General features: G+C 44.4%; 1 protein-coding gene across 2 annotated transcripts in view; it reads left to right on the forward strand.

Moving 5' to 3' along the window:
- The window catches only part of VCL (vinculin), a 109,896-nt gene that overhangs the window by 93,588 nt on the left and 2,288 nt on the right, over window positions 1–14,020 (forward strand). Inside the window, exons 15-21 of one of the 2 annotated variants that reach the window (XM_047072976.1) lie at window positions 1,623–1,731; window positions 2,856–3,158; window positions 4,384–4,508; window positions 5,811–5,996; window positions 9,054–9,257; window positions 11,285–11,488; window positions 11,869–11,973. In XM_047072976.1, coding sequence (XP_046928932.1) covers window positions 1,623–1,731; window positions 2,856–3,158; window positions 4,384–4,508; window positions 5,811–5,996; window positions 9,054–9,257; window positions 11,285–11,488; window positions 11,869–11,973 — 1,236 coding nt within the window. The remainder of the gene's footprint in view (window positions 1–1,622; window positions 1,732–2,855; window positions 3,159–4,383; window positions 4,509–5,810; window positions 5,997–9,053; window positions 9,258–11,284; window positions 11,489–11,868; window positions 11,974–14,020) is intronic. The other variant, XM_047072975.1, reaches the window with a different exon arrangement.

Raw genomic sequence — 14,020 nt, forward strand, 5'->3', positions numbered from 1 at the left:
TGAAAGAAACACACTCATAGTCTCAAAATCATTTTTATATTGTTGTAGTTTTCTGTAATGATCATAGATTACTTCTGAAAGTAGAAAACTAGTAAAGTGACCCCTCACCCACACTCATAATTAGGGAAATATTTGGATAATCTTCAGAGGTTAGTCTTTGAATTTTAGAGCTTTTGCCTTTCCCTGCATCTCTTTGAGGATATTTTTTAAAAATTCGGTTGTGTTCATAACTTGTTTTCTTTTTCTACTTCATTATATAGCCAAGTTATAGCCAGTATGCTGTGAATAATATAGTAATCAAATTATAGGAAACTCATCTTTTTAAAATTGATTTATTCAGCAGATATTTATTGTGTACCTGTAGTATATTAGGAACCGTGCTAGGCTTTACATGTCTGTGATACTGGCTTTGGTGGGAACATGCAGGGAGAGATTTAAAAAAAAAAAAAGCACACCTTTATATTGTTTATCTTTTGCCCACATGGCATGTTAACAAGTTAGATTCTCTTGAAAAATCATACATGTCCAACTTCTAAAAAACACTTCCATAAAATATGAACATGAGTAACTTTCTTTAAAAACTTCCATAAAACATGGAACATAAAACAGGATTTCTGCATAAAAGTGAGATTCCTAAAAAAGAGAAACAGAAAACTAAAGATACCAATGATGGAAAGAGTAAGGATTTTGGAGACAGATCTGGACTTGAATCCTCTGTGACCTTGAGTTTCCTCATCTGTAAAATGGGGAGAATTCCTTCCTAGTGGATCATTTGGAGGATTAAAAGGATATGTGTACAGCCTGTAACTAACCAAATACTCAGGAAATGTTAGTTCCTTCCCCAACTGCTATACCTGATTAGCTGGGAGCTCTTGAGCAAGTCATTTACATTTTGCATCTGTAAAGTGGAGAAATTACCTGACCTGTCTCATAGGGTTGTTGTGAGGATTCAGTAAGTTAATAGATGTGAAAGTACTTCATTAACTGTATGTAGTTACTTTTTAAAAAAAAAAAAATTTTTTTTAACGTTTTTTTTAAATTTATTTTTGAGACAGAGAGAGACAGAGCATGAACGGGGGAGGGTCAGAGAGAGGGAGACACAGAATCTGAAACAGGCTCCAGGCTCTGAGCTGTCAGCACAGAGCCCGACGCGGGGCTCGAACTCGCCGACCGCGAGATCATGACCTGAGCCGAAGTCGGTCACCCAACCGACTGAGCCACCCAGGAGCCCCTATAGTTACTTTTTTAAAAATAAATATTCATAATCAGTTTTAAGTAATTTTTAGTATCTTTCTTGGTGATGATTTTTAAGGTGGAAGAGTCTTCCCAAGGGCTTAAACATAGGTCAGTTTGGTGTATGTTTGGAAGTACCAAGTGAATGCCGTTTACTTTGTCATTTTATTACCTTCCCCACATCAGGCTGTGACTGTAAAATCTTCTGCAGGGGCCCATTTGGGTGAGATGTTTATGAGACCAAATCTAATGTGTTCAGCCTGAGAAGAGACTTACCCATTTTTGGCTTTCTACCGCCATCTGTAGGCAGAGAGGGGAAAGCTTTGCTGAAAGTTTGCATTCCAGCGGGAGGGTGCCCTGAGGTTTAAAGGTTGTTTTGTCATTGACAGGTCGTCTCAGCTGCTCGCATCTTACTTAGAAATCCTGGAAATCAAGCTGCTTATGAACATTTTGAGACCATGAAGAACCAGTGGATTGATAATGTAGAAAAAATGACAGGTAGAGCTGTGTGCAGAGTTCTTACTGTCTAATCCTTGAGGAATGAGTTCTGAGAAACTCGAGTAGGACTGGTTATATGACTTAGCTGTAATTGGATGAAGGGACGGTCATGTGCCCGACAGTGTACTTGGCCCTGATTAAGGCTGCTGAGCAGCGGCGGCTTCTCATTCAAGCCTTGCAATTTTGTTTGAAGAGAGGCTCTTTGAGTCTCTTTTATTTTAATGCTGCCCTCCCTGTGTGATGTTTATTGTTACAGCTCCTATCTTCTCTTTGAATAGTGCCTTTGCTCAGTCTGAACCAGAGTTTGGTTTCAGAGGCTGGGAGGCAGTGTTTGTGGATACAGTCAGTGTCCCTGTCATTTTCAGTGGGTTCACATTTCAAGGAACCACAATAGCTACCATTTAATTCAACTTGTCTCAGAGTTTCCTCCAACTTATCAAGTACGTAGTTTTAAAAAAAAGGAGAAACCAACCGCCAACAAACCTGTGTCTGTGCAATTGAAGGGGCACCTCTGAATCTTCATTCTTTGTGGAGGGAGGGATGGGAGAGGAGGGAAGAAATGAGGAAGGCAGGCTCTTCGGCTTCCCTGCAGAACTTGCTGGGACAGGGTCCGTAGCAGCCAGAGATGAAAGTGGAGCTCCTGAGGTATCGTAAGAGAGGCAACGGAAACAAGAAACAGGTGGTTAGGGTTATTAGACTCCTCTGAGTGGCTCATCTTGGGCACTACAAGCTGCCAACAAGCAACAGATGGCTGGGGAGTGAGGCAGAAAGGGAGAAAATGTTATTAACACAACGTGGAGATGCGGTAAAGGCTTGAGACGCAATCCTTGTTTCCTCCTGTTGTCGTTGCAATTCTGGTTGTCTGTTGTAGCCACAGGAAGGCCAGTGACCACGGTGGTACGAATGCTATGACTCTATATGGCCCTCCTGGTCTCCATCTTCACTTCTTTTTTTGAACTAAGGTATTCACCTGGAAGCTTCTGATTGTAGAGGAAGGGCTTAGAGCTGAAGGAGAGAATTCTGGGTGTTAGACTTTCACGTGAGAAACTTGAGTGGACAACAGGGTTTTTGAGTCTCTCTTCTTCTAAAATAGAAACTAAATTACATTCCTTTTCTCCTGACAGGGCTGGTGGACGAAGCTATTGATACCAAATCTCTGTTGGATGCTTCTGAAGAAGCAATTAAAAAAGACCTGGACAAGTGTAAAGTGGCCATGGCCAATATTCAGCCACAGATGTTGGTCGCTGGGGCAACCAGCATTGCTCGCCGGGCCAACCGTATCCTTCTGGTGGCTAAGAGGGAGGTGGAGAACTCTGAGGATCCCAAGTTCCGTGAGGCTGTGAAAGCCGCCTCTGATGAATTGAGCAAAACCATCTCTCCAATGGTGATGGATGCAAAGGCTGTGGCCGGAAACATTTCTGACCCTGGTAAGCAATTCATGGTGTGGTTCACCTCACTTGAGAGGTTAACTCAGGAAGCCGACAGAGTGGTAAGACGATATGCACCCACCCGCAACCACCGCATACAATATCTGGGAGCCGAAACTGCAGATACTTAGTTTGAGAGTGCTAGATTAATCTTTTCATGTCCAAAAAAAAAATATTGCACAGACTAATTTCTGCAATATTGCAGGTTTGTTGCAAGTTAGTTTCTCTGGACCAACTTTTCTGTGCTTGTCTGATTAGATACCTCCTGGTCCTGTTTACTTGTTATTTTGGAAATTGCCCAAAAGATGCATGGTAACCAATGTATAACTTCTTTTCTGCTTTTCTTAAAATGCTTTTACTCTGTTAAACATTTTCTGTTTCTGTCAAATTGGGAGGGCTTAAGTTGACATGTAGATCTCCTAGGTGAGTGTCCTCATCCTCTACCAAAGAGTCTGGACTTTCTTTAGCTGAACTTTGAGCACATTTTCAGTATTACTGAAGATGTTACCACTCCTTTGGTTAGAAACATCTGAATTCCTTCCTGTTCTGAGCATCCAGTGTGTCTAGCCTCGTCTGTGAGTAGAATGCAGTCAGTGTAAGGGAGTGGGTAGGAAGGGCTGCCCTATTCATCCCTAGCCCAGGCAGGATCTTTCTGGTATCTTGAACCCACCATCACTAAGGACACGCTCAGGTTCCTAATCGGAGTTTCTAGTAGTTTGAGGAGAATTCTTGAATTCTCGGTGACTGGACACTGTAGCAGCAGCAGCTCAACAGAGAGGGTTAATACACTTAATGCCAAGGTGAGCAAAGGAGTAGTGAGAAAGATGAGACGGACTCCAGGGAATGTATGCCCAATCTGAAACTGACATCTCCCCTGTTCTGAGTTAGGCAGGCGTATCTCTTGACTGGTTCATCATAAAAGAGGTGATGAGCACCACCTGAGCCCAAAGTGATCACGCCCAGGAGTGTCTTGAGTACTTGTTAATTGTACAGGCAAGAAGGCACCCTGCACCACTGGGAATAGCTGGCTGTGACCCTTCTGACTCTTTGTATGCCTCGAGGCTTCTGCCCTGCCCTTACCTCCTTTCCCCTTCAATCACTGCCTGTGATGCTTCCTGGCAGCTTCACATCCAGCTTTTGTTAATAGAAACCAGTTCTTCTGCTGGACAGACAGTGCTCCAGGGCGCTGACCTGCCCAGCTGAAAGTGAGGGTTCTTATGTTTAGGCCTGCAAAAGAGCTTCCTGGACTCAGGATATCGGATCCTGGGAGCTGTGGCCAAGGTCAGAGAAGCCTTCCAACCTCAGGAGCCTGACTTCCCGCCTCCTCCGCCAGACCTTGAACAGCTCCGTGTAAGTAAATTCAGAGTGATGGGGAGAATTGAGCAGAGGATGTTGGGACTCTAACAAGGGGGAGGTTGGCTGTGTTCTGGCGCCTCAGTTACCAGGGGTCTTTGTTTAACTTCTGCTTAAAGCCTAGTTGGATGTACAAGTTGACTTTCATCTTTCATTCTGAAATTAGTGGAGTCCTAACCCCGTGGTTCTGCATGGGGCGTGCTGGATAGGTGGGGGTCCGTGGGGTTGGCCTGCTGTGTTGGGAACTGATTGGAGCAGAGGAACTGGCTTTGGTAAGTGTGCATGTGATGAGTGATGAGGTAGTAGTAAGTTAATGAAGAGTGGGAAAATAATCTTGCGGTGAGATTTTTTTGTGTTCCCAGTTGACAATGGCAAACTGAAGTCGGTACACTCTTGTGTGCATTCTTTGTTCCTTTACTTGACTTTTTTTTTTAGTAACAAAGTAATACAGTCTCTTTGTTTTCAAGTTTATTTTTCCCCCAACTATCATGTAAACTCTTTTGACGCACCCCAAAGTACCATAAATTTATTCTTCCATAAATCAGTGGTTTAGAAGGAGGCTTAGCTGGGCAATATCTTATAGATACAAATCCTAGAATAGGAAATAGTGATTATTCTAACCAAGTATTAGAAATAGCTGGACTTTGGGAATAGTTTATCAAGGCAATACTTTGATTTACTCTCCTTGACTTACTTTGCCATGTTTAATGTCGATAAAAGATGTAAATTTCTAAGTTGTTTGAGGATACAACTGGGTCATTTTGCCCAAACTAAGACACAGTGCTTCCCTAGCCTCCAATGCTTCAGCCTCATTTGATTCTTTATAGCTGGACTGTTGGTGGGTTGTTAGGGCCAGGGTGGGTGGGGGCTATTTTGCCAAATGGCTTTTTATGGGATCATCAGATTTTTGACACGCAGAATCAAGATCTTCGAGGCTTGTCTAGCTACCCCTTATTGACAGAGGAGGAACCTGAGGCCCAGGGGAGAAATTACTTGCCTGTGCAGCTTCCCTTCAACACAGGGCCACAAATTAGATCTTTGGGAATCCTTGGTCCAGTAGTGCGTGCGTGCCTCCCTGGAATATGTCCAAAACTGTAGCTGCTGGCTTTTTGTGGAGAACAAGGAAGAAAATATGCATCTGTTGAGATTGAAGCAGGTGGTCCTTGCGCTCAGTGTGGGTGGTCTTATATGGAATGAATGTGGGTGGCTTTTCTGGGGATGCTTTTTAGAGGAAAGGAAAGAATTCTAGAGGGGAGTAGTTCCTAGGGTTTTACTTACAACCCAGTAATTCTTTCTTAGCTGACAGATGAGCTTGCTCCTCCCAAACCACCGCTGCCTGAGGGTGAGGTCCCTCCACCCAGGCCCCCACCACCAGAGGAGAAGGATGAAGAGTTCCCTGAGCAGAAAGCCGGGGAGGTGATTAACCAGCCAATGATGATGGCTGCCAGGCAGCTCCATGATGAAGCTCGCAAGTGGTCCAGCAAGGTAAGTAATGAAGCTTTTCTTGTGGAAAAAGGATGAAGAACTGTACACACAGCCCAGGAAGAAGAGTCTGTTTGGAAAGTTACCCTCTGTCTGCTTTGGTTCCTGTTGTTGTCAATAGCATGTTCCTCTTCTTACTTGTGGTTTAGTAAGATGCTTCTGGCGCCTGATGGCTTCTCCTTCTATTGTCATCTAGGCTGCCTGTGATTTAAGAGGAGGGTTCCTGTCCTCTGTCCATGCAAGGGTCAGCTGCTGTGACCCTGGACATTTGGGGTCTTTGAGAAACTGCTTCTCTTTCTTAAGATTGCTGAATGTTTTTAGATGCTTTCTTGCTAATTATCAGCACTCCAAACATGAAATAGTCTTCTGTGGGCTCTGCTAGAGCTAGGTGAAGTGTTTGCATTTTCCTTCTGTTTTTCATAAAGTTTCATAAAGTTAGATTGGTGTCTTAAAAGCCATGTGCTTTGTCCTTTCCTTAGAGTCATCTTACCCCTTGGTTCAAGACAGCTCCAGGCTAACTCCACCTCGACAAATCTGAAAGTGTAACTATTAGTGTGGTTGGTGAAAATTTAGATGCTGGCAGCAGTCATGCCCTGGGAATAACTTTTGCCTATTTTCCCCTAAATGATGGAAAGTGAGTGGAAGCTTTTCTAGATATGAGCTAAATGTTATTGCTAACCTTGCAATGAAATATAGTTCTAAACTGTTCGTGATATGACCCTTTCTTCTAGATCTTTATTCCCACCATTTATTTGCCTTTTTACACCCTCAGCTGTCTCAAGCTCTTGTATTAAATGTAGTTCCCCAGGGACCTTCTGCACGCAGCTGATCTTGGGTTTTTCCAGCCTGGGAAATTGACCTTGGGTTTTTAATTCTGTATTTTTCTGTGCTGTTAGCTGTGAGCCTAGGTTCTAAGAAGGAATGAATAGTGTGACCTTGCTGGTGTTGGGCCTGACCATGGAATTATTTATAATTGTATCTTTCTAACTAGGGCATGCACACCTCCAGGACCTTAGCAGAGTCCCACTGCATGTGGAGAGTGGGATGGAGGTGACGATGAAGGTTGGTTTTACTTAAAGATTTTAAAGGAAATTTAAGCTTTATTACAGAAAACCCAGATATACTGTGCAGCAGGACACAAAACATACATGAATTATAAACAAACAAGGGGCAGAGAGCATCAGCCTACATATTTTTCCGACTCTGCCATTTGTGGCCAGAAGTCTTTAGGTCTGACTATCCCTGGAGATTTGGAACATTAGGAGATTGCCAACTTTGAGCTGTGTGAAGTCAGGAGCTATTTGAACCGTGTGTATCTGGGGGATGGGTGTGTTATGTGTTTGTGTATCCGTCAGTCTGTTTTTGTACATTTCGAGACTCTGAACCCCAGTAGCAGTGAGCTGGCTTCTCTTCTAAGGAATGGGGATGAGTCCTACTTGAGACAGAGTTTAGGGAAAGAGTTTAGAATGTACCTGAACCCCTTGTTTTCCCTGAATTCTCCAACTCTATCATCAACGTTTGGAGACACGTTTCCTGTACAGGATAAGAATTTTAGGAGTGATAGCAACCTCAGTTAAACTTCCATGTAAACTCTTACTTCCTCTTGGTTAGCGATTTTTTTTTTTTAAGTAGGCCCCATGACCAGTGTGGAGTCCAATGGAGCTTGAACTCATGACCCTGAGATCAAGACCTAAGCTGATGTCAAGAGTCGGACACTTAACTGACTGAGCCACTCAGGTGCCCCACTGATGTTTGATATAAAAAAACCCGTGTTCAGGAGCACCTGGCTGGCTCAGTTGGTAGAGCATGTGACTCTGTATCTTGGGGTTGTGATTTCGAGCCCCACAAAATTCTTAAAAACAAAACAAAACAAAAAAAACCTGTGTTCACCATTCTTCATATACATGGTTTGGCTTCCTTGAGGCAGTTCCTTTTATTTTCTTTCCCCTCAACCTATTTCAGCATCTGATCACACTGCTTCTTGCCCTGGCCTTTCAGAATCCCCATCCCTGTTATTAAGTTTATTCTTTCCCCTCATGGGTCCTGTTCTCTCGTGGGCCCACATTTGGGCTTCTCTGAACCCAGCCTTGGTCAGTTGCCACGTTCATGTGTTATCTGTGAAGTATGTAAATTAAGTTTGGGATGAGAACCCTAGTTTGCAACAGGAGAGATTTAGTTTGTACCCAAGGAACAGCTTTCTGAGTCAGTAGTAGCAAGGGATGCAATATGAGATTGTAGAAGTGTTGGCCCTGAAGATCTTGAGGGGGGGAGAGAGAGAGAGAGAGAGAGAGAGAGAGAGAGAGAGAGAGAGAGGTGGTCTGAAGTGTGGGTTTTCCCTAAGATGGGAAGCTGGATGGGGCATCTTCTGGAGACTTCTTTCAGCTGGGTGGTTGTGGGGTATTTGATAAGTCCTCTTCAATCACCATTGTGTTTGGTTTTTTTGCCTCTTTCCTGGTTTCATTATCAGTTGCCTCTGATGTATCATTTTAAACTCTGGGACTTTTTAATTCCTGAAGGAAATAATGATCTGTGTCTGGTTACTGCAGAGCTGACCCAACTCACTTCCTGTGCCCAGGAAGATATAGAATAGTGTCCTTATGAGCCAGCAGGGAGTACTCACTTTCTTCTGTTCAAAGCAAGTTGTGTGGCTGAATTTACTTTTTCCCTCTGGATTCCTTTTAAAGGTAATCAGCTACTATTGTTTGGTTGTTTGGCTCCTCAAAACTATTCTGAGAATTACTCTTGGCAGGTTTACCTTTGGTGGTGAGTGTATGTAAAAGGAATTGCACTTGCTTCCTTGGTATGACTTTTTCTCTGGAAACCCTTCACCACTGGAGTGAGGCTCTTTCTTTTACTGTGAACAGGGCAGCTGGGATTGGTGCTGGAGGCTGAGAATTCCCTTTCTGTGAGTTTGGTTCATCTGGCTTCTGGAGAGTCTGCTGTTTTCTTTCCCATCCTAGGCAAGCTTTGGTTACTAAACCAGCTGATGCTCAGCTTCCCCAGTCCTACTGCTCTTACTAACACTGTCCCTGTTTCTCATCCTTCCTGCCATCGACAAAGCGGGGTAACCCAGCCGCTGAGGTGGGTATAGGCGTTGTAGCTGAGGCAGATGCGGCTGATGCTGTTGGGTTCCCTGTCCCCCCTGACATGGAAGACGATTACGAACCTGAGCTGCTGTTAATGCCATCCAGTCAGCCGGTCAACCAGCCCATTCTGGCCGCGGCTCAGTCATTGCATCGGGAAGCTACCAAGTGGTCTAGTAAGGTACTGATTAGCACCCCCGGTTGGGGCTGCTCCATATGCATCCGGCCATGTGCAGCCTTGACACATTGCATCACTCATGATCTGTGCGAGTCCTGTGAGTCTGAGCAGGGCGGGCATCTGTCTGTCTGCACCTTGTTGTTAGGACTGGCTTCACAAGTTTGATAGGTCTGCTAATGCCAGATTAATTTGATTGCATTTATGTTTGGGGGTAGAGATGGGGTCACTTTTTGAAAGGATTTCTTTTCTTACCTCGGGCCACAATTGGAACCTTAAAGCCCTTGGGAAGCCGTGGATATGTCTCTCAATGACTTGCAGGTCCGGAACCATTGTAGACCATTAAGAGGTCACCTGGCCTGACCATTGAGCTTTGCCTGCCACCCCCTTCTCTGCTGACCTCTCACTGATGGCTCAGGCAGAGTTGATCAGGGTGAGAAGCAGCTTTATACGGCAGGGTCTCTGGGGCGGACTGCTTGTGGCCCTGCACTTGGCTGCCTGGCAGATGCTGGCTTCAATGGGAACCCACAGGGAAGGGGGCTTTACTGACTGCTTGTCCAGGTATTTCAGTGGGAGGGGCTGGGAGTGGGGAACAGTGGGCGCTTCAAGGCTGTAGGACAGGCAGCCACAGAGCTTTGACCTTGGGACTGAACCAACACTAGTTTGGGGAGTAGGGAAGAGGGTGATTACTCTTTTTTCCTTTTGAAGGTAGCATGTTGCAAGAAGAAAGGGTTTGAAGACTGATGGGTAATAACTAACCCTGGCACTACACTGTCTTCTAATCAAGGTCATAAAATCCTGGAATGATACCAGGTCTACACTGGAAGAGATGGGCCCAGACAGCCTTGTCTAACATGCCCCTATTCTCCTGACTACTTCCCATACCTGCATTCTCTCTGGCCTCAATTACTGCCTGAGATGTTCCACGCCTCCCTCCATAGTGATCGGCCACTTCGTGATGCCTGTGGGGGTGTCTCACACGGTGCCCTGCAGTGGCATGGTTTGTGTATGCTTCACTGCCTTGTATAGAAATTGAAAAGCATGAGGGGAAAAATGAGTAGGGCCTGACCTTTTAGGTAGTTTTGAACATTGCAGTTGTTATTTTTGGTTTTTATCAGTCAAAAGAGAAACCTTTTGAAGGCATAAATTACTTGTACATTTCTTTATTGTGACCCATGGGGTTTTAATGAACCCAGATGCCAAATCTCAGATAAACTGCTATTTGTTGGAGTGGGGGTTCCATTTATAGCTTTGACTCATGATTTTTATTTTTCTGGTGCCTCCGCGGCATCCTCTTAGCTGAAGGTTTCTTTAATTGAAGCCACTTAGCTGAGGGGACAGAAAAATTGATTCTTGGCCTTTTAAAAAGTGATAAATTAAAATACCGTGTTCCTTTAGGCTGACAGGACAAATAAGAGGCAGTAGAGGGAGGGCAGGAGCAGTCTAGGTGAGAAAATACATCTTGTCTCACCAATGCTGATAACAGTTACTTGGTTTAAATTCCAGTTCAGCAGCAATGGTCCTTGGCTGCTATTTGTAACAAGGGTTAGGATGAAGAGGAGGATTTCGGCATCTGGAAAGGCTCCTCTGTATTTTTCCCCTCAGGCCAGCTTACTGCTTTCCCCCTATAGAAAGGAAAATGCCTGTTTAACCAACTTCTTGACCTCATCCTCATTTTTATTGCCATGATTAACTTGGAGATGCTGAAGTGCTGTGTTCAGTGCTATGCCAGGGGTGCACATGTTGCCCTTCCAGACTAATATTTTACCTGGTCTTCCTTTTTTTCAGTTGGATAATCTCTTTCCCTCTCTGTCTCTCTCATTCAGTCCTGGGAGGAGTGCCTTGGATCACTCTTCTCTCTGTTCTCCTGTGCCATCCATGTCACTCAAGAGTAGTCCTTTTATCTTCTTCCCACCCTTCCAGAGGGCCACTGGAGCAGCAGGCTCCCTCCTTTCTTCTCTGTGCTTCTCCTTCCTTCCCTAACTTGGCCAGAGTTGGGGCTGAGCTCACATTATGTCTTTGCTTCTCTCTAGGGCAATGACATCATTGCAGCAGCCAAGCGCATGGCCCTGCTGATGGCTGAGATGTCTCGGCTGGTAAGAGGGGGCAGTGGTACCAAGCGGGCACTGATTCAGTGTGCCAAGGACATTGCCAAGGCCTCAGATGAGGTAACACGGTTGGCCAAGGAGGTTGCCAAGCAGTGCACAGATAAGCGGATCAGAACCAACCTCTTGCAGGTATTCAAGAAAGGTGTGCGTGTGTGTCGGAGTGGGGAGGATGGGAGGGAGAAAGCAAGAGAGAGAAAACTGGATGAGCAAGGAGGAGGAGGAGCTTTTGGAGTGGAAAGAAATGGCAGAAAGGGAAATACATATATGTACATTTGGGAAAGGCAGAGTCAGGTAAATTTATTCCCTGATCAAATGAAAAAATGTTAATGCTTCCTTTCTGAACAAAGGGACTATATTGGTCCTAGGGAGAAAGCAAGTGGAATCCTGCTGGTAATTTATTGAATGCCTTCTGTATTCCAGCCCCTAGGAATACAGAGGTGGACAAGTCTTGCCCTCAAGGAACTTGTGGGTAAGAAAAACATTAGAAACATACTAAATTTTCTTTATAGGTATGTGAGCGAATCCCAACCATAAGCACCCAGCTCAAGATCCTGTCCACCGTGAAGGCTACCATGCTGGGTCGGACCAACATCAGTGATGAAGAATCTGAGCAGGTATGTGTCTGCTGCTTCTGGTGTCGTGCCAGCAGCTTCTTTGCCAATTATAGCAACTTAATTCAGCTTTGGGTAAGTTTTACCCATGATTTGAGTATTCAGTATGTGGAATGGAGTCTCTCCGAAGGGCATCTGGTTGGAGAGATGCATCAAAAACTTCGAAGGGGAAGTAAAAGTCTTATGCAACTTTGGTCACTTCACAGATGGGAAGTTGAGGCCTAGGGTTAAGCATTGGTAGCAGTTGGGACTCTGCTCAGTTCTTTTTCTCCATGGAATAGGTTTGGCTATCTTGAGGCCTCTAGTCTGTTCACTCCTGCCCATTGTGACCTTTTTGACTGGAGAGAATTTCTCCTTCCTAGCTCACTGGGTGATAAGTACCCTGGGGAGGTTGAATAATGTAGGCTTTTCAGGGGCGTGTGATGAGGCTGAAATGACAGCTCAAAGGAGGTGCTTCTCTCGGTTTCTTTGACAGCAATTGAAATAAGGATGATGGGAGGAGGGTTAAGTGATGGCAGCCACTTTTTGGAGTTTGTCCTCTTTCACTGCCTCCTGGAAATGTGGCCCACGACTATTCAGAAAGTCTTCATCTGAGCAACTGTTTCTCTCCTTACCTCCTCTCTAGTAGGCCCTGCTGTAAGCCAGACTTCCAGTGTCGTCTTACAGTAGGTAGCACAGCTTTTGTTGAACTGCTCAGACAGGCTCATCGTACATGGGCATGCATGTGGCACTCACTGTATTAGGCACTATGAAGGGGGTTTGAAAAAGTCAGACACAGTCCCTCTCTTTGGGGAACTCCGTCCTTGATCTCTGGGCCAGGATACAGAGAACCTACTCCCCTAGTGCCAGTGGTGCTTTCACTACCATATTTCAATCCAGCAGCTCTCACCCTGGCCTTCCTTGTGCACCAGAGGAATTGGATCTTCTCCCCTAACTTCCATGTAATCTAGGCAGGGTTTGGGCACTGGGTTGTTTCCTGTCATGTGATCTCATCTGCCCCCAAGAAAAGGAAGTAGAGAAAACAGGGAAGGAAGAATAGGACTCATAGTTTCAGACCATATCATTTAACCAACAAAAACATATTCTGGGAATATCTACTATGTTCCACCTAATATCCCAAATAAAAAAGGTAGAAAGTGACAGGGTGGTAGAATGAAAAAAAACACAGGACTGCCAGGTCAGAAGTTTTGAGTCCTCATCCTGATTATTGTGTGTTTGGTTGGCAAATCTCTGAGCCTCTCTGGGCCTTGGCCTCTTTGTTGACAGGCATGAAAAGATCAGCTGACCAGGAATTTAAGCCCATAGTTCTGCCTCTCAGAGCCGATGAACCCTCAGAAATTGCATGCACAAATTTTATACACACGAGCATTTTTCGGGGAAGAATCTTTAGACTTCATGAACTTCTCACAGGGTCTGTGGCTCAAAAATAGTTTTGTGGTTTTGTGTGTGTGTGTCTCAAATAACAATTAAGAAATAAATTACTGAGCTAATAGATTGTAAGTTCTCTGAGTTTCTATGGTGGAGTACTAGTGTTATCCCAGTCCTGTAAGTTTGTGTTTAGATTTACTGATTTGGATTTTCATCGATTTATATGACAATGGGTTTGTTCATTTGGTTTTTTCACTCCTTATTAGAATTAAATATTTATGAAATATCTCTTGTGCCAGGCACTGTCCTGAGACATAGCAGCGAACAAAACTGAAAAATATCACGGCCCTTATGGAACTTAAATTTTAAATCAGGTAAAATATCAGATAAAATGAACAACTTAGGTAAAACATACAGTTTATCAGTAATGATGGGTTCTGTGGAGAAAAATGAAGAATTGGAGGATGAAATGCTGTCAGTGGGAAGGTCTTTGTGATTTAAAGTAAAGTGAGCAGGGAATGCCTTACCAAAGATCAGAGCAAAGATCTGGAGGTGAGGGGTGAGCCATGAGGGAAAAGCATTCCAGGTAGAGGAAACAGCAGGAGCATGAGGCAGGAGCTTGTTTGAAGACCAGGAAAAGAGTATGTGCTAGAATCTATCTGCTGGTATAGTACACAATCAG

The sequence above is a fragment of the Lynx rufus genome, unplaced genomic scaffold, assembly GCF_022079265.1.
Source record: "Lynx rufus isolate CCGP_SWC_20201006 ecotype Redwood Valley unplaced genomic scaffold, mLynRuf1.p SCAF_11, whole genome shotgun sequence".
Taxonomy (NCBI): Eukaryota; Metazoa; Chordata; class Mammalia; order Carnivora; family Felidae; genus Lynx; species Lynx rufus.